Source organism: Pituophis catenifer, unplaced genomic scaffold (assembly GCF_029215685.1).
Source record: "Pituophis catenifer annectens isolate HBS135680 unplaced genomic scaffold, rPitCat1.0.hap2 SCAF_1, whole genome shotgun sequence".
NCBI lineage: Eukaryota > Metazoa > Chordata > Lepidosauria > Squamata > Colubridae > Pituophis > Pituophis catenifer.
In genome coordinates, this window is record NW_027256881.1 from 97142542 (window position 1) to 97159698 (window position 17157).

Consider the following 17157-nt stretch of genomic DNA (forward strand, 5'->3'; position numbering starts at 1 on the left):
TTAACCAAACCAAAAAGCCAATGAGTGAGGGAAATTATAGCAGAGAGATGGCAGAGTAGAAGAAAATTAAGCTTTCTTTTACCCTTCCAATGTTATGCTTACTCATCCCATCAGAGTGGAGAAAAAGAGCTACTAAGATTTATCTGTCAGGATTTGGATATAATATGTAGCTAAGCCTTAAGGAATATGGGTGCATATATTATCATTACAATTATATTTGCCATTTAATATTATTATGGCTAATAAAGAACTAATTCAAGAACTTGCAGGGTATGCCATGGGATGGATACAGAAACTTTGATGTCCCATCAACCATCACTATCTATAAAGATAAGAGAGGGAATTTAGAGAATCCAAAATGTCAAGAATCTTTCTTTACTGAACAGTCAAGAAAACAAAGAACACCACACTGGGTACAAAAATTGGAAAGTAATTTGTAATCTGAATTTTGTTTTACTAGTTTTTAATCTAATACATTTTTAGAAGCTATACTTATTTAAGAAAAATCAAGCCACATTAAATATTTCCTAAGCAAATATCTAAATTATTCAAATCAGTCTAAGTTTAATGTCCTTAATGATGTTTTATAGCTACTGTACTTTGGTATACTTAAAACATATTTAACAAAAACCCCTATGTCCTATTGGTGAAACTGCTTTAATTATCATTACAGGAAAGCAGAATTCCTCCTTCAATCTATGGTTCCCCATGGAGAACTTTCTCAAAATCGGGTCTAAAGATTGGCAGATTTTTCAGAGCATTTGAAATTGACATAGAGGAGCAAAAAGCCCTATTGTGTGAATAAGGTTACATTTGCATGTTCTTCAGTTCATGCAAACCAGTAGCAATACAATTATATCTGTCTTGACGTAGTAGTGGGATTAAGCAATGTTTGAACCTCTATGTATTAATTAACTTTGCCTATCTCACAGCAGTGAGAAATTTATTTAATCAGTTTTTTTTAAAAAAGGAAGAACAAAAAAAGTAATCTTGGTCAATTAAATAAGGAAACAAAAAAAGGAATCCAACAAAAACATTTGAAATCTTCCTTATGTGATGAATTATTTTCGGGTCACACACAAAATGAGAGAGTACAGCCAGATCTTAATAAAAATATAAAGAAATAATCACTGGAGAAATATACACGTTGATAAGTTATTTCACAACATATGTGTGTGAAGTAGCTATGCAGAAGAGGAAAGGAAGGAAGAAGGGACTAAGATTTCAAATAACATACACAAGAATTGATTACAGGCAGTCCTTGATTGACAAGTCTGTTTAGTGACCGTTCGAAGTTACAACGGCACTGAAAAAAAAGTGACTTATGACTGTTTTTCAGACTTAGAACCATTGCAGCATCCCCATGGTCACATGATCAAACTTCAGATGCTTAGCAACTTGATATATTCATGACAGTTGCAGTGTCCCGGGGCAGGGGTGGGTTCTACTTACCTTTACTACCGGTTCACAATGGGTCCGTGCGTGCGCACTCTTCTACGCATGAGCAGAAGCTTCTGCACATGCACAGAAGCATTTTGATGACGTTGGGGTAGGTGGGCGGAGCATTCCGCCGGTTTTACTACCGGTTCTATAGAACCGGTGCAAACCGGGAGCAACCCACAACTGTCCTGGGGTCATGGGATCCCATTTTGCGACCTTCTGACAAGCAAAGTCAGTGGGGAAGCCAGATTCACTTAACAACTGTGGCAAGAAAGGGGCAAAATTCACTTAACAAATGTCTCCCTTAGTAACAGAAACTTTTGGGCTCAATTGTGGTCATAAGTTGTATATACTTTCCAATGGATATGTCCTGTTTTATGAATTTTAATATTTTAACACTTTTGGGCTACTTTTTAATCCAAATGTTAAATTATGGGAAATTTTAGGGTCAAAGAGAGTTCCTTGCAGGCAGTGGAAAAGTTGATCTAAAGCTGCTTATGCCATTGAATTGAATTGGGAATCTCCTGTGATCAGGGAATTTCGGTAGTCAATTGAATATTTCTGTAGAGAAGTCCATGTTGACATATGCGTGAAGCCAGCTTTGTTTTAAATTGGCTTCTAATGCAAAACAGAATCATATCATATATAGGGAGCGTAAGGTAAGTTCAAGCGTGCATTTCAGTTTTACAGAATAGAACAGGGGTGTCAAAGTCAATTTCATTTAGGGCTGCATCAGGGTTGTGTTTAACTTTGGGGGGCCAGGGTGGGTGTGGCCAGCTCAACATCAGTTGTGTTGGGGGAACCTGTAGTGGCCCAAGCATTCTGCAAGCAAAAATGGGCTCCTGAGCTCCGTTTTCAGCTGTGATGGCCTCCTGCAACCCTCTGCCAGGGAAAACAGAGCTCGGGAGGGCCGCATACGGCCCTCCCGAGCTCTGTTTTTGCTGGCAGAGGCACCATGGACTAGTCCCGCCCATTTCCAGGGCAGCCCTGCAGTTCTAAGCACCCCATGGGCCGGATCCAGTCCCCGGGCCTTGAGTTTGACACCCCTGAAATAGAATGAAAATCCTAGGACAGGTTGAGAAACACAATCCTTTCAGATGTAAGCAGAAGCTTACATTCAGTGTAGCCCTCCGCCTCAGAGTCCAGACTCCCTGAAATTGTGAGAAGTGCCTGAGATCCAATGCCATACAGATCAACCTTTTCAATATCAGTAACCATGGCGTTCACTATATGTTGATCAAAGAGAGCAGGTCGTGCAATCTGTGAAGACAAAACAGAGGAAAAATCCTGAATGTCTGTTGATGGCATAGCAGTGGCATAGCACAGCTACATTTGCAAAATTATTCATGATCAAATATGATTATTTTGCTACTTAAATATTAATATTATGCAATGTAATTTAATGGAATTAATAACTTGCTAAAATTGCGATCAGATTGGTAACTAAATTTTAGCTGCCTCAACAGCAAATACAGGGAGTCCTCGACTTACGACCACAACTGTGCCCAAAGTTTCTGTTGCTAAGTGAGTGAATTTTGCCCCATTTTACGATCTTTCTTGCCATGGTTGTTATGTGAATCACTGTAGTTGTCAAGTTAGTGACCCAGTTGTTAAGTGACTCTAACTTCTCCATTGATTTTGCTCGTCAGAAGATTTGCAAAAGGTAATCACATGATCCCAGGATACTGTGACCGTCGTAAATATAAGTCAGTTGCCAAGCATCTGAATTTTGATCACATGACCATGGGGATACTACAATGATCATAAGTGTGAAAAAATGGCCATAAGTCACTTTTTTCCGTGCCATTGTAACTTTAATTGGTCACTAAACGAACTGTTGTAAGTCGAGGATTATCCGTATGGGAGCCAGTTTGGTGTAATAGTTAAGGCCGCGGTGGCACAGTACTGCAGGCTACTGTTGCTGACTGCTGGCTGCCTGCAGTTTGGAAGTTCGATTCTTACCAGGCTCAAGGTTGACGGTAAAAAATGAGGACCCAAATTGCTGGGGGCAATATGCTGACTCTAAAGCACGGTGAAGCAGTATATCAGTCTAAGTGCTATTGCTACTGTTATTACTAAGCCACCAGGCTAGAAACCAGGCGATTGTGTGTTCTACTCTGCCTTACGTAAGAAACTATCTGGGTGACTTTGAGTCAGTCACTCCCTCTCTGCTTTAGGAAGGAGGCAAGGGAATTAAGGAGAAAGTTCCTAACAGTGAGGACAACCAGTGGAACAGCTTGCCTTCAGAAGCTGTGGGTGGGTCATCCTTGGAGGTTTTTAAGAAGAGACGGGACAGCCACTTGTTGAAATGGGATAGGATCAGGGGTGGTATTCACTTACCTTCACTATTGGTTCGCAAATGTGAACATGCGCAGAGCGTCAAAAACGGGACGTGATGACGTCTGGGCGGGTGGGCGGAGGTTCCAGCAGCTGCCGCTACTGGTTCGCCAAACCCGATAGAACTGGCTGAATACCACCACTGGATAGGATCTCCTGCTCGAGCATGGGGTTGGACTAAAACAGCAGTCACCATGGAACACTGGTGGTCCGCGAGAAAATTTTGGTGGTACGCAGAAAAATTATTTGCATTTTTTATATTGCACTAAATCAGGAGTCCTCAAACTACAGCCCCCGGGACAGATATGTGCAATGAATGTTTGTGTTGCTGCAGAGAGTCTCCCCCTTCGGGTATTTTTTTTTTTTTTGTGGGTCGGAGGGGGACAGAAATTCCGACTTGGGTCTGCTTCAGCCTCCTGGTGCAGGGCTATGGCCAAAGGCTGGAGGGATGTGCCGCTGGTGGCAAAGAGCCAGAGGGCCTTGTTCCAGGGGGACTGCATCATGGCCTGGAACTGGCTGACCATCTCAGCCTGCTGAGCCTCCAAGCTCTGGTACCTGGCCTTGCACTCCCACAGGTCTTCCTTCTGCTTGGAAAAGCTATGTAGTCCTCAGTGAGGTACTTCTACTGAGCCTCGTTCTCAGTCAGATACAATTTGAACTGAGCTGTTTTGCCAACTCTTTCTCATGGTGGCTGCTTAGCTCCAACAACTTCTTGTTGTGGCCCTAAGGAGCCCGAGTGGGGAGGCGAGGAGTGGCTGAGAGGGGAGGGGCGAGTAGAGGCTGGCGAGGTGCCTCTCGACATGGCATTGAGGTGGCCATGCCCACTCAGTCACATGACCACTTAGCCATGCTCACCCAGCCGGTCATTAGGCAGATCATATTAGTGGTCCACGGGATTTAAAATTATGAATTTAGTGGTCCCTGAGGTCCGAAAGGTTGGTGACCCCTGGACTAGAAGACTTCCAAGGTCCCTTCCAGTTTTATTCTGATTCTGATTCAGGGACATGTGCAGGGGTGAAATGCTACCAGTTTGCACCAGTTCGGGTGAACCGATAGTGGCGGCGGCACATGGTTTGGTGAACCGGTAGCAGCAGCAGCACGAAGCTCCGCCCACCCACCCAGATGTCGTTACTTCCTGGTTAAAACCTGTTTTTGACCCTCTACGCATGTGCATAAGGCTTTGTGCACGCGCAGAGGGTCCAAAATTGCACATGATGCGCACACACGGAGCACACACTTCCGAACCGGTAGGGAAGGTAAGTAGATTTCACCCCTGGACATGTATCTCTCTCTCTCCTCTTATTTTAAAAAAGCCTACTTTGCAGTACATATGCAGCATACTTTCATTGCATTTCTAGTAGTAATTTCTGCACATAGTTGAGTACATACAGTACATCCTGAATTTACAAAATACCGTAAATGCTGTGCCCTTCATTACTTTAGCTCTACCTGGGCTAAGTGCAAAAAGGAGGTCTGACGCTTCAGGGAAGATACAAATCTCCGTCCAATCGGTAATTTCTTTGCTGCAAGTTCTTCTGGTAGATTTTCTAATGCAGAAATAATCCAGTGTTCCCAGTTTTTAGCAAAATTTCTTATGTCAGCCAATATTCTGAAATAAAAATAAAGAGTTTGGAATCTAGCCCTACAGAATGACATGGGTATTTTCATGTTATATGATTAAAAAAATATTAACAGCTTCGTCCAGAAAAGTGATGGCTCAACACAAATCAGACTTTACAGTCTGAATTTAATAGGAAAATTACATGGCCAGAACCAGAAAACTAGATGTACAATAAGACAGGGAACAAGGATTTCCACTTATGGCATACATCCAGTGGTGGGTTACCCCCGCTTTGGACCGGTTCGTAAGAACTGGTAGTAAAACCGACGTGAGGCCCCACCCACCGCCCCGGATGTCATCATCAGCAATCTGTGCATGGTTCTGCACATGTGCAGAAGCAAGGAGCGCGTGGACGCGATCCCATTGCAAACCGGTAGTAAAGGTAAGTAGAACCCACCCCTGCATACATCATTATAACAAGTTGTGCCAATGCCATTGTACCAACTTTAATTTCCACTGTCTGACTTATCCCAGAATTACAACAATAGATTTTGACTGGATAAATAGGCTATTACCACTTCAATCCCTTCCAATCTAAACCTTTGAAGTATTTTATAATACTTAATTCTACAACAGAACTTTAAAAAATAGAGGCAGAAAGTATCATCTTCCTAATAAAACAGGGTTCAAATGAGGGTAAACTATTGGACCATTGTAGCTGGCTCATGATAAGAAGTAGATTGGCACTCCCAACACAACAGAACTATTGCTTATCTATCTGCTGCTACCGGTACGTGCAACCTATGTAGGGAAGCAAGGGAAATTTTGAAGAAACTCTGATATGTGGATGGTGGGATTTCAACAACAGATAGCCTTTATAGGTGCCCATTTAGAATAGTTTTTAGTAAAGAAAAATGGACTCAAGCTTCATAAATTAACATGAACTTCTGGGGAACTGAAGTCTAAATGAAAATAAGAGGTTTATTAAGTACAACTATTAATTCTTTTGTAGTCCACTTTGAACTTTGATGATTTTGAATTGTCATCAAATAAGTGCCCATTTCACACAAACTTATCAATAAATATTTCTCTACTACACATAATGGTCAAAACATTATTGTCAAGTTAAATAATGAACCTGTTCTTGCAGGTTCATTTGCATTTCATTATCAAATTAAGTAGCATCATCAATGCTAGGTGCAAGAATAAGAGATGTACCTTAATTTATTTTCTAAAAGTCAGAAATAAAAAACCAATCTTAACTCTATAAAAAAATAATAATCCATATTTTGGAAAACAAAGCCCTTTTCTCCAGTGAATGGCATTCTTAAAAGGAATTCTTCCATATATAACTGCCCAGGTTCAGGTAGCAGTTTCTGAGATAGTTAGGCTTATACCATTTATACTGAAGATCTGATATTTGCTGTATTTAAAAAAACAAAAAATATTATTCTGATTTCAACTATCATAATGTTGATTTTATGTTTTCAACAAGTTTACCTACAGCGCTACCTACCCTTCTGGCATTTCTTGCATAGTTGCGGGGATGAGTACATCTATAAGGACCTTGAATACAGAAGGAGGAAAATTAATATCAATGCTATATAATATAATGCTATCAAGTGCATGGAATCAGGCTAACAGGCCTTGCTATTACTTTGTTGCAAATAAAAAAATCACTGCATTGCAAATAAGAATGTATTAATTGATGACTCTTCTTGTGCTATCATACACATGACTTTTTGCTCAGTACAGGATCTGGCAAAGATACTGTAAAGGTAAAGGTTCCCCTCGCACATATGTGCTAGTTGTTCCCGACTCTAGGGGGCGGTGTTCATCTCCGCTTCAAAGCCGAAGAGCCAACGCTGTCCCAAGACATCTCCATGGTCATGTGACCAGCATGACTAAATGCCAAAGGCACACAGAATGCTGTTACCTTCCCACCAAAGGTGGTCCCTATTTTTCTACTTGCATTTTTTACATGCTTTTGAACTGCTAGGTTGGCAGAAGCTGGGACAAATAACGGGAGTTCACCCCGTTACGCGGCAGTAGGGATTCAAACTGCTGAACTGCCGACCTTTCGATCGACAAGCTCAGTGTCTTAGCCACTGAGCCATCACGTCCCTTAAAGATACAGTATTTAGCTGAATTCTTCACTTCCCTGCTCATACTGGCTCATAGATGGTAGACTGCATGGTGTTCCCTCAATAACATGAGGCCCTTGGTAGAAGTGCACGTATGTGCATGTATGGGATAGAGCAGCAAACTGTCAGATATAAGTTCCAAATTGGTCTTGAGCTGCTGGAAATAGTAAGGTATGTTGTGACCTATTAGGAGGCCATCTACTAGCCCAAGTTATCTATTACATGAGGCTCTTCCTGTCAGGAAAATTGACATGCATCCAAATGGGTACAGTTTAAAGAATCAATTGTCTTCCTGAATCATTTCAAGGAACTTGGGGAAAATTATCAACACAACAAAGTACTGGGAATACTTTCCTCGTTAACTACTTATTAAACCAGAGGTGGCTTCAAATGCATCTTGGGCAGTTTTCATCACTTTCTTTAGTGGCATGTGGAGATATAGATGAGGCCAGGGCAAAAACAAAACTGGATTTAATAAAACCACTGTATGCTTTAATTTTTTCTGTATGATTATTTTCTCATTATTTAATAATTCCTCCCACAGCAAACAATTTAGCTGTGACATTATGTGCTGCCATACAAAAATGTACATATTATAGATGGCTTATAAATAGCGTATTAAAACCAGCACATGTTAGAAAAAGTTCCATATACAAATAAATATACTTCTTTTTTGCTTTTGAAAAACAAGCATAGGACATTTTATGGATTTATATAATGTGTGAAGGCATCTATCACTGAATGTACCAGATACAGACACTGACCTAAAAATCCCTAACAATGTGCCTATTTCCTATACATAGGATCTTGTCTGTTTCTTTATTTGTTTGATTGATTCTGTCTGGTCACCCACTCCTGCTGTCTGAAGCTATCAGTGGTGTCTGCAGCAAATCATGATTACACAATTAAAGACGGTTGCATATTTTCCTGCCTGTCCTCCTTGCCTAACCCATTAAAGCAGTCCAGGCTAACTTTTCCATATCAGTAAGAATCTGGTTTGCAAAGAAACATCTGTCATTATGACAGAAGGCAACAGACCTTATAGAGTATTGAGTCGCAAACACAGAAGATGTCAAGGATAATTGCATTTTCAAGCAGGGGAAGAAGATGCTCTGGCATTCCTTGCCAGAAATGTAGTAGGAAATGTTGAATCTAGGAAGGAGACATAAGACAGCAAATATGAGTGAGATTTCTGGCCACGGTCCTCATATTAAGAACAGATTAGCATAGATCTATAGATCTTACCTCTTCAAAGTTTCCATTAATGGCATTGTCAAGGACACATTGACAGTGAGTTTTGTACATCATGATAAGGGTATCCACCTATTTTAGGAATTAAAAATTAAAACAATGTAACATTAAACAAAATCTTTGTATCTCCTTCAGGAATACCTTCTGTAACATTTTGCGTTTGGAAGGGAGGATAGATTGCAGATGATTGAAAATTAAAAGAATAATGATTAACTTAGTCATAGAAAGACCATTAATCTATTTCTAGCTATGACACTTTGACACTTTGATAGGATAGGACTTTAAACAATCGAATTCATTGTCCCAATCTTGCTTATCCATACTTCAAGCAACATCCTTCCTCAGAGGAGTTCCAACTTAACTAGGACACTTTCCATTGTTATCTAGTTATTGCCAAATAACTACTGTTCCACTTTTTGCTTATGGAATTCAGTCTTCATAAAACAGAGGACTACAAATGTTGCCATTTGTCGACATTCAGTTTCTTTCCCAGGATTGTGACCAATCAAATCTCTTTTTTGGGTAAGGACGTTTGATGTAGACTAGGGGTGTCAAACTGCTGGCCCACGGGCTGTATGCATCACACACAGGCCACGCCCACCCCATCATCTTGATGATTATTGTCAACAGCATTTCTTTCATGCTAAATGTGTCTATGCAGATTAGATAATAATAATAAGTAACAGAGTTGGAAGGGATCTTGGAGGTCATCTAGTCCCTGCTCACGCAAGAGACCTATACTAGGGATTCGAACCATCGAACTGCCGACCTTTCTGATTGACAAGCTCAGCGTCTTAGCCACTGAGCCACCTAGTTAGGCATCTAATTTAAAAATTAGGTGTGTACTTTACATGAGATGCACACTTAGACTGCCCTAACATGGGTATTACACTCTATTTGGAAATTAAATCTAATCAGTGTATGTATTTTTATTACTTAAACTTATCATGTATATCACCTAGAGAATTATATTTGTAAAACAAGAATAAAACACTCTGCGTTACTTTCAGTGGGATATGAGCAGAATAAAGGTCTTGAAAAGTCACACCTAAGATACATTCCAATATGATACAGATTTTCTTAAACAGGAAAGTGGCTACATTTTAGGGACCTTCCTTCAGATGGAAGATACTGGAAGATGCTTTTAATGGTTCATGCACTCTATGTCCTGGTGACCAAGCTTACTAATGAATATGTTTTCCTCCATAGTACGTATTATAGAGATGATTCAAGTGCTCTTATTCCTCAAGCCACTCCTCAAAAGGATACCAGACTGTTCTACTACCCACTTATTATTTCTACACACTAATTCTTTCATTATTTACAAGTAGTGTGCGGTGACGCGTAAAATAAGGCAGGATGAGATTGCCAGTAAGCACTGATTCAGCTTATTCAATATTTCTATTTTCAGCATAGTTCCTATATTTGGATTTCCTATTTAAAGACTATATTATGATTTTATTAACTTTTTAAATGAAATATTGTATTAATAATTTAACTGGTTATGTATTATTTTATGATTAAGGTTAGAACCATCAGATTGTTTTAAGTTAGTTCTGTAGAGGGTTTTTTTAGTGTTTTACAGATATTAGACTTTCAATACAAATTTCATCCTTTTATATGTTGTGTTTATAGGTGTTTGTGTGTTATTCTATTATTCAAAAGCATATGTATATACTTTTGAATAATAGACATTTATTTATATGTAATACAATAAAAGGAGTATTTTATAGTAAATATATTTTATGTATATATGTAAAGTTATCAATTTACTGACCTTTGTATTCTTCTATATTTTATACTGGTCAAGACTGAAATAATATTGATTTAACACAATATCTATATATGTATAGTTTTCTCTCTCTGTATGTGTATATATGTATGTGTATACAGGAATATACTTCCTGTATGTTCATAATCATAGGATTATAGACATTTTGACTCTTATTTGGTTCAATAATTATAACATATTATTATTTGAAATTGATTTAACAATCATCTACATTTCCCCCCACAAAGAAATACAAGAAATCAGCCACATTAAGAGCACTATTTAAGAGTCACAGTGCTGAAATTAAATACAGAAGTACTAACTTCTGTTCATTGACCAAAAGAAAAAAAGTAGAAAAATCCACTTCGTAATTTGCCTCAAATAATTTGCTTCTGCCTTATCAGTGTTAAATTAGTCCGTTGGTATTTCGAATGGACAGGGCCCTTAACTATTTCTTTGTTTTGCCTTTGTCAGTACAAATCCCTCTGTTTGTAAAATATTAGGCAAGTTAATATGTAAATAATTCAACCACTGTTCCAATGGAAAACCCTTTAAAGGGCGATAGTAAAGTTTTGTTCCCTCTATAAATCAGTCAAGTCTGTTTGATTACAAACATTTGTAGCTGTTTCATATCACTACAGTGAATCATTTGAGAGCAGAGGTGAAATAAAAACTGCAAATTTAGAAGTCAGTTTAGTATGCAAACACTTCACATTTTACCTTGTCTTTAGAGATACATTGGTCCAACACAAGGTGCTGAGCACTGGGGAATTCTGGAAGAAGAGTCCCGGTTTTGGAGCTTAAAGAATATTTCCGTGTAAAACCACCCTAAAATATATGAAATAACTTTACAAATGCATGGTTACAATATAATGATAATCTTATTGAACTGTTTAGAAATAATCAGATTGCTCAATATCACATGCATTCATGCAGTTGAACTCTTTATTATTATTATTCCCTCTGTAAGAATATCAGGCCTTCTCCTGCATTCATCTGAAGATGTTCCTCAGAACAAGAATGCAACAGGAATTTCAGCAGATATGTGACACACATATATATATTGACACTGCTAGGTTTGCAGAGACCTTGGAGAAGTTAATTCAGATTGACCAATTGGGCATTTTTGCTGGATAATCCGACTTCTTTTTTTTCTCCTTCATAATTGAAATGACTTCTTTCTTTTCTCCTTCATAATTGAAATGCAGTTACGATAATTAGAAATGCTTCCAAGAATAAACAGGTCCTATCCATAAACCCTTTCTGCCCTACATTTTTCTATCAGCAACAAAGGCCAGGAAGACAAAAGGAGAGCACAAGAAAAGATACAAAATCTGAAATACATTTTAAAACAGTTTCATATATGCTATTTTATCTCCTTTAAGTGTTCTTTTAAAGACTCGTCATCCAGCCTTTAACATCTTCTTCTTATTCTCTGCATTATTCCCATCATATTGCAGGATCGGCACATCTAGCCTTTAACATTTATGTATATTTTAATTGCTCTATTACTACATAACTTGAAACGATTTAAATAAATGTTCCCATCAAAAGAAATTCTAATGTTTATATGCATTATAATATCAGTAAGAGTTGCATAATGGATTCAGCTTTCAAGATGTCATTTTAAAAAAAGAAGAAGAGATGAGAGAAGAGAAGAGCAAGAAATAGGTATCTGGTTGAGTGCAGAAATGCAAAATCTAGGAGTCAGAAAACAAAACAAACAAACAAAATTCCTACCTACAGTACATTCCCCAATAAGAGAATCCCATTAAAATCTCCATTTAGTTTTTGAGTCCTCAGCAGACATTCCCGTATATGCTTGGGCATTGCCAAGTTTGAGAAGTCCATCAAATGAGATATTTATTTTGAAGATCGAGTCATTTCTGGCTTTCTTGTTTTTAACATATGGAGGCATCCTTCCCTGCCCCCAACAAAGAGGGCGACTCAGATGATAAGTGACAGCCTGACTTTAGTTCCTGGAATTCTTACATAGTACTTTCAAGTCACATGGTAGGGGATCCACTTTCTAGCTGAACCAAACAATGGAAACAGCAGGGTTTTTTTTAAATTTATACATTGGCTAGAACTGTGGATATTTTCAGATTTTTCTTTAAAAACATTAGCAAAGAAATGGAATGGAAATTACTGATGGACCTTGGTAAAGATCATCAAACAGAGTTCTGAACAACTTTATTAGGGTGTTTCCCAGGGGTGAAATGCTCCCTGTTCAGACCAGAACGCCCGATCCAATAGTGATGGCGGCGGGTGGTTCGGAGAACCGGTAGCAAAAATCCCTGCGCCCCCCCCCCATGTCCAGCTGAGCCGCGTGATCATCAGAGGCTGTTTTTTTTACTTTTAAAAGCATTGTTTCTACAACCTCTTCGGCCAAAATGCTTTTAAAAGTTAAAAAAAAAAGCCTCTGATGATCGTGCAGCTCAGCTGGGATCGTCAGAGGCTTTTAAAAGCATTTTTTTCTGCAACCTCTTCAGCCGAAGAAATTGTAGGGAAAAAAATGCTTTTAAAAGCCTCTGACAATCCCAGCTGAGTTGCCTGATCGTCAGAGGCTTTTAAAAGTAAAAAAATAAATACAGTTGGCCACGCCCATCCAGTCACATTACCCCCCCCCCACCAAGCCACGCCCACAGAACCGGAAGTAACAAATTTTACATTTCACCACTGGTGTTTCCTATTTCAGATCTCATAATTTATACCATTAATCCAAGAAGATAACAATATGAATAGTGTAAGACAAAGTCATAATTTATTTCATCAAATTATTCTTTACAAGCATATACAGTATCTTGTACATATAGCTTCTGGATTTATTTCAGTTAAACATTATTACATATAAGCAATCTCACACCTAACATCTATTTAAGATTGGCGCTCTGTCTTTGGATTGTGGCCAGTCTCACAATCCAGAAAATGTTTCAAATTAACAATTTAGGTACACTTCTTTTTTATATTAAAGAAACTAAGATTATCCAAGCTATAACTAGCCCGAACATCAGGCTACTCAAACACAGATAAGGAGCTAATGAACGAAGTGATGTGTAGTTCCCATTGTATGTTGACATAAACATTAGGTCATTTAAAAGCTGTCATGAGTCAATATGGCTTCATTTGAACAATTACCTATTAGTATGTGGTGATTTTTTTTTTAAAAAAAAAGATAAGACCAATCTGAAAATATTATTTTCCAAGTATATGATAAAATACACTCTGGGAAATTAAAGAGATGGAAAATAAAATAAAAGGGCAGGAGCACTGTGACAGCAAAGCTATAATTAATACATTCACATATACAGAAGCTCGTGTTTCAGTTACATGTTTGATTCTTTTAACAAGTAACTTTTCCTTTGAAAACATGATAATGTGAGACTAAGTGGTGATAATACGGTCAGCCCCCTTATTCGCATTGTACCAGGTGGAGCACTAAGGACATAATTCTTTTGATGGAGTCTCTCAGCATAGTATTTTTCAAAATCAGGGGAATTTTTGTGTTATATTTTTTAATCCTTAGTCTATTGATTAAATATTTCTCTAAAATAGGGGTGTCAAACTCAAGGCCTGTGGGCCGGATTTGGCCCAAGGGGTGCTTAGACCTGGCCCGTGGGCCTGCCCTGGAAACAAAAAAGGACTGGCTCACGGTGCCTCTGCCATTGAAAACAGAGCTTGAGAGGGCTCCGTTTTTGTTGGCAGAGGGCTGCAGGAGGCAGTCACGGCTGAAAATGGAGCCTAAATGAGTGACATTAGCTGGCCATGCCAGTGGTGGGTTGCTACCGGTTCGCCCTGGATCGGGCGAACCAGTAGTGGCGATGGCAGGAGACTACACCTACCCGCCCGGACACATCTGTGCATGTGCAGAAGCATTGTGTGGGTACGCAAGCATGAGCAAACCGGTAACAAACTAAATTGAAACCCGCTACTGGGCCATGCCCACCTTGGCCCCTCCCCAGCCCCCTGAGATCAAACACAACCCTGATGCAGCCCTCAAGGAAGTTTGACAATCCCTGCTCTAAAAGAAGCTCAAATATTTAATTAATACAAGTAAGGTTAGTTTCATTGGTTTATATTAAAGTATCTTGATCTTAGATTAAAATATTTTGATCCAGAAGTCATATGTAGACTGCACAGCCATTTTGTGAGCAGTGCAGAGGGCAGCAAATGGGGAACAAACCTTAATTCTTTGGCAAACAAACATAACTCCTGCTCAGACAGCAAACCATTACATGCACCTCCCAACATGAACAGTAGTTATACTTGGGTACTCTATGAATCATAACCATATTTCACAAAAAAGTGAAAAATGGAAGAAAAATCTTGATCCTGTACTTTTCCTTTTTATTCTCTCTCTCTTTCATTTCTTTCAGAATTTTCAAACTCTAGGTTTTCACACATAGTGGCTGGATTATGGGAGTTGAAATCCAATCCAGTCAGAAAATAGCTGGCTGGAGAAAGTTGCATTTAACCATTCCTACTGGTATCTCTAGTCAGCATGAGTTTCTCTTTGAGCTTTTTTTTTTTTTTTTTTTGCTTTAATTTATATGTCGCCCTTCTCCGGAAACTCAGGGCGGCTTACAATGCGTTAAGCAATAGTCTTCATACTTTTGTATATTTATACAAAGTCAGCTTATTGCCCCCACAATCTGGGTCCTCATTTCACCTACCTTTGAAAGGATGGAAGGCTGAGTCAACCTTGAGCCTGGTGAGATTTGAATTTGCAGTAATTGCAAGCAGCAGATGTTAATAACAGTGCTTTAGTCCACTGTACTACAGGCTCTTAAAAGGAGCTTAAAAACTTTCCATCTATATATAGAAGTGGTCTGGATGTATGGACTGTGCAAGTGGGAAAAAGCTAAACACAATGGCAAAGCACTGTTTGGCAAGGGGAAGGACACTGATTCAATCCCATATATCACAAATCAGAGTGAGAAAAAAATTGTCTAAATAAACCACTAGTTTCCCTCAGGCAGCTTCCTCAATTATTCTGTTTCTCAATTAACTGTAAACGTATGTGGAACTTTTACAGTTGAATAACCAGAGATTTATGTTTGTCAAGTTTATCTCATCACTGCACATTTAAAACATCAAATAGCAAAGTTGAGGATACTCACCTCATTCTTCAATTTGCTTCCAGAAAACCTTGGAAAACCAAAATGTTTTACTTATATTTCAGAAAAGAATGCTAGATTAATGTTTACTATGATGATAGAACAGCATCAAATACCACATTGTAAGGAACAATAGTAAAGGTAAAAATTTTCCTGTCAGTAGTGTTCAATTCCAGGGCATGGTGCTTGTCTCCGTTTCTTGGCTGAAGGAGCCAGTATGGTCCAAAGATAATTTCTGTGGTCATGTGGCCAGCATGGCTATATGCCAAAAGAACACAGAATGCCTTCCCACTTGAAGTGGTACCTGTTAATCTACTTGCATTTGCATGCTTTTGAACTGCTAGGTTGGCAGTATCTCTGCAAATATCTATAAGAATAGTTAATTTTTCTAGTTAATCTGGAATCTATAAACACACTTCAAATCTATGTTGGAAATTTGGACAACAAGAATGGTCATGCTGACTAAAAACGTTTATGGACATTTTGCTTGAAAGAGAAAAATATGACTTATGGTTTTGATGATTAGACAGGATAGATTATATTTATTTATTTATTTATTTGTTTGTTCAACTTGTATGCCACCTTTCTCCGAAGACTCAAGGCGGCTTACAATGCATTTAAAAACCATATATAAAAACATTAAACATTAAAACATTAAAAACAATTAAAACCCATTCACACCATTCATGGCCAGATCTCGCCAGATCGCAACAGCGAGATCAATGGCCCCAGGCCTGCCAGAAAAGCCAGGTCTTCACCACTTTTCAGAAGGCCAGTAGGGTGGGGATGGTCCAGATCTCAGGAGATAACTGGTTCCAGAGAGCTGGGGCAGCCACAGAGAAGGCCCTCCCCCACGGGCCCGCCAGCTGGCATTGTTTAGCTGACTTATAGAGAGTCATGTGTGACGTTAGAGAAAGAGCTCAATTTATAATTGCACTTATAACAACTGTAGAGAAGATTGGAAGACACTTCGTTGTATCTTTTGCTTCCTTTTCCATTTTTTTCTTTTCTTTTTTCATACTGTCTTGCATTTTTGGCTCTCGTTGATTTTTTTTCTGTTCTTTTTCTTTTTCTTTTTTGTTGCTCCTAATTCTTTATGAGTTTGTATTTGTTTTTACCTTTGTTTTAAATTTTTTAATGCAATTCTTTAGAAAAAAAGGAATAGGTAATTTTAGACAATGAGGTCCCACCCCCCATTTTTGAACCTTTAATAAAATCTATTTTGTTTGCAAGATGGCATAATTAGAACTATTAGAAAAAAAAATCTTACAGCATTAGCAGGCTTGTGGCAGAATCAATTTAATTCAAGCCTAGAAAATAATTCTGTCCTCTGTTTCACAATTGTAATATGTTGTGGTTTTACTACAGTACATACAATGAAGCATTGGTATGATATTTATCTTTTTAAAAATATACATACATACCAGGGGTGGGTTCTAAAATTTTTTACTACTGGTTCTGTGGGCATGGCTTATTTTGTGGACGTGGTTTGATGGTTATGTGACAATTCTTTAGGATTTAGCAGAGGTACTAGTC

At 38.6% G+C, this 17157-nt stretch overlaps 1 protein-coding gene across 1 annotated transcript in view; it reads right to left on the minus strand.

Moving 5' to 3' along the window:
* RFX6 (regulatory factor X6) overlaps positions 1-17157 on the minus strand; it is a 47649-nt gene that overhangs the window by 15596 nt on the left and 14896 nt on the right. The window contains exons 6-12 of the mRNA XM_070953012.1: positions 15625-15652; positions 11225-11332; positions 8728-8805; positions 8521-8634; positions 6855-6904; positions 5227-5386; positions 2556-2700 (exon numbers count right to left, since the gene is read on the minus strand). Coding sequence (XP_070809113.1) covers positions 2556-2700; positions 5227-5386; positions 6855-6904; positions 8521-8634; positions 8728-8805; positions 11225-11332; positions 15625-15652 — 683 coding nt within the window. The remainder of the gene's footprint in view (positions 1-2555; positions 2701-5226; positions 5387-6854; positions 6905-8520; positions 8635-8727; positions 8806-11224; positions 11333-15624; positions 15653-17157) is intronic.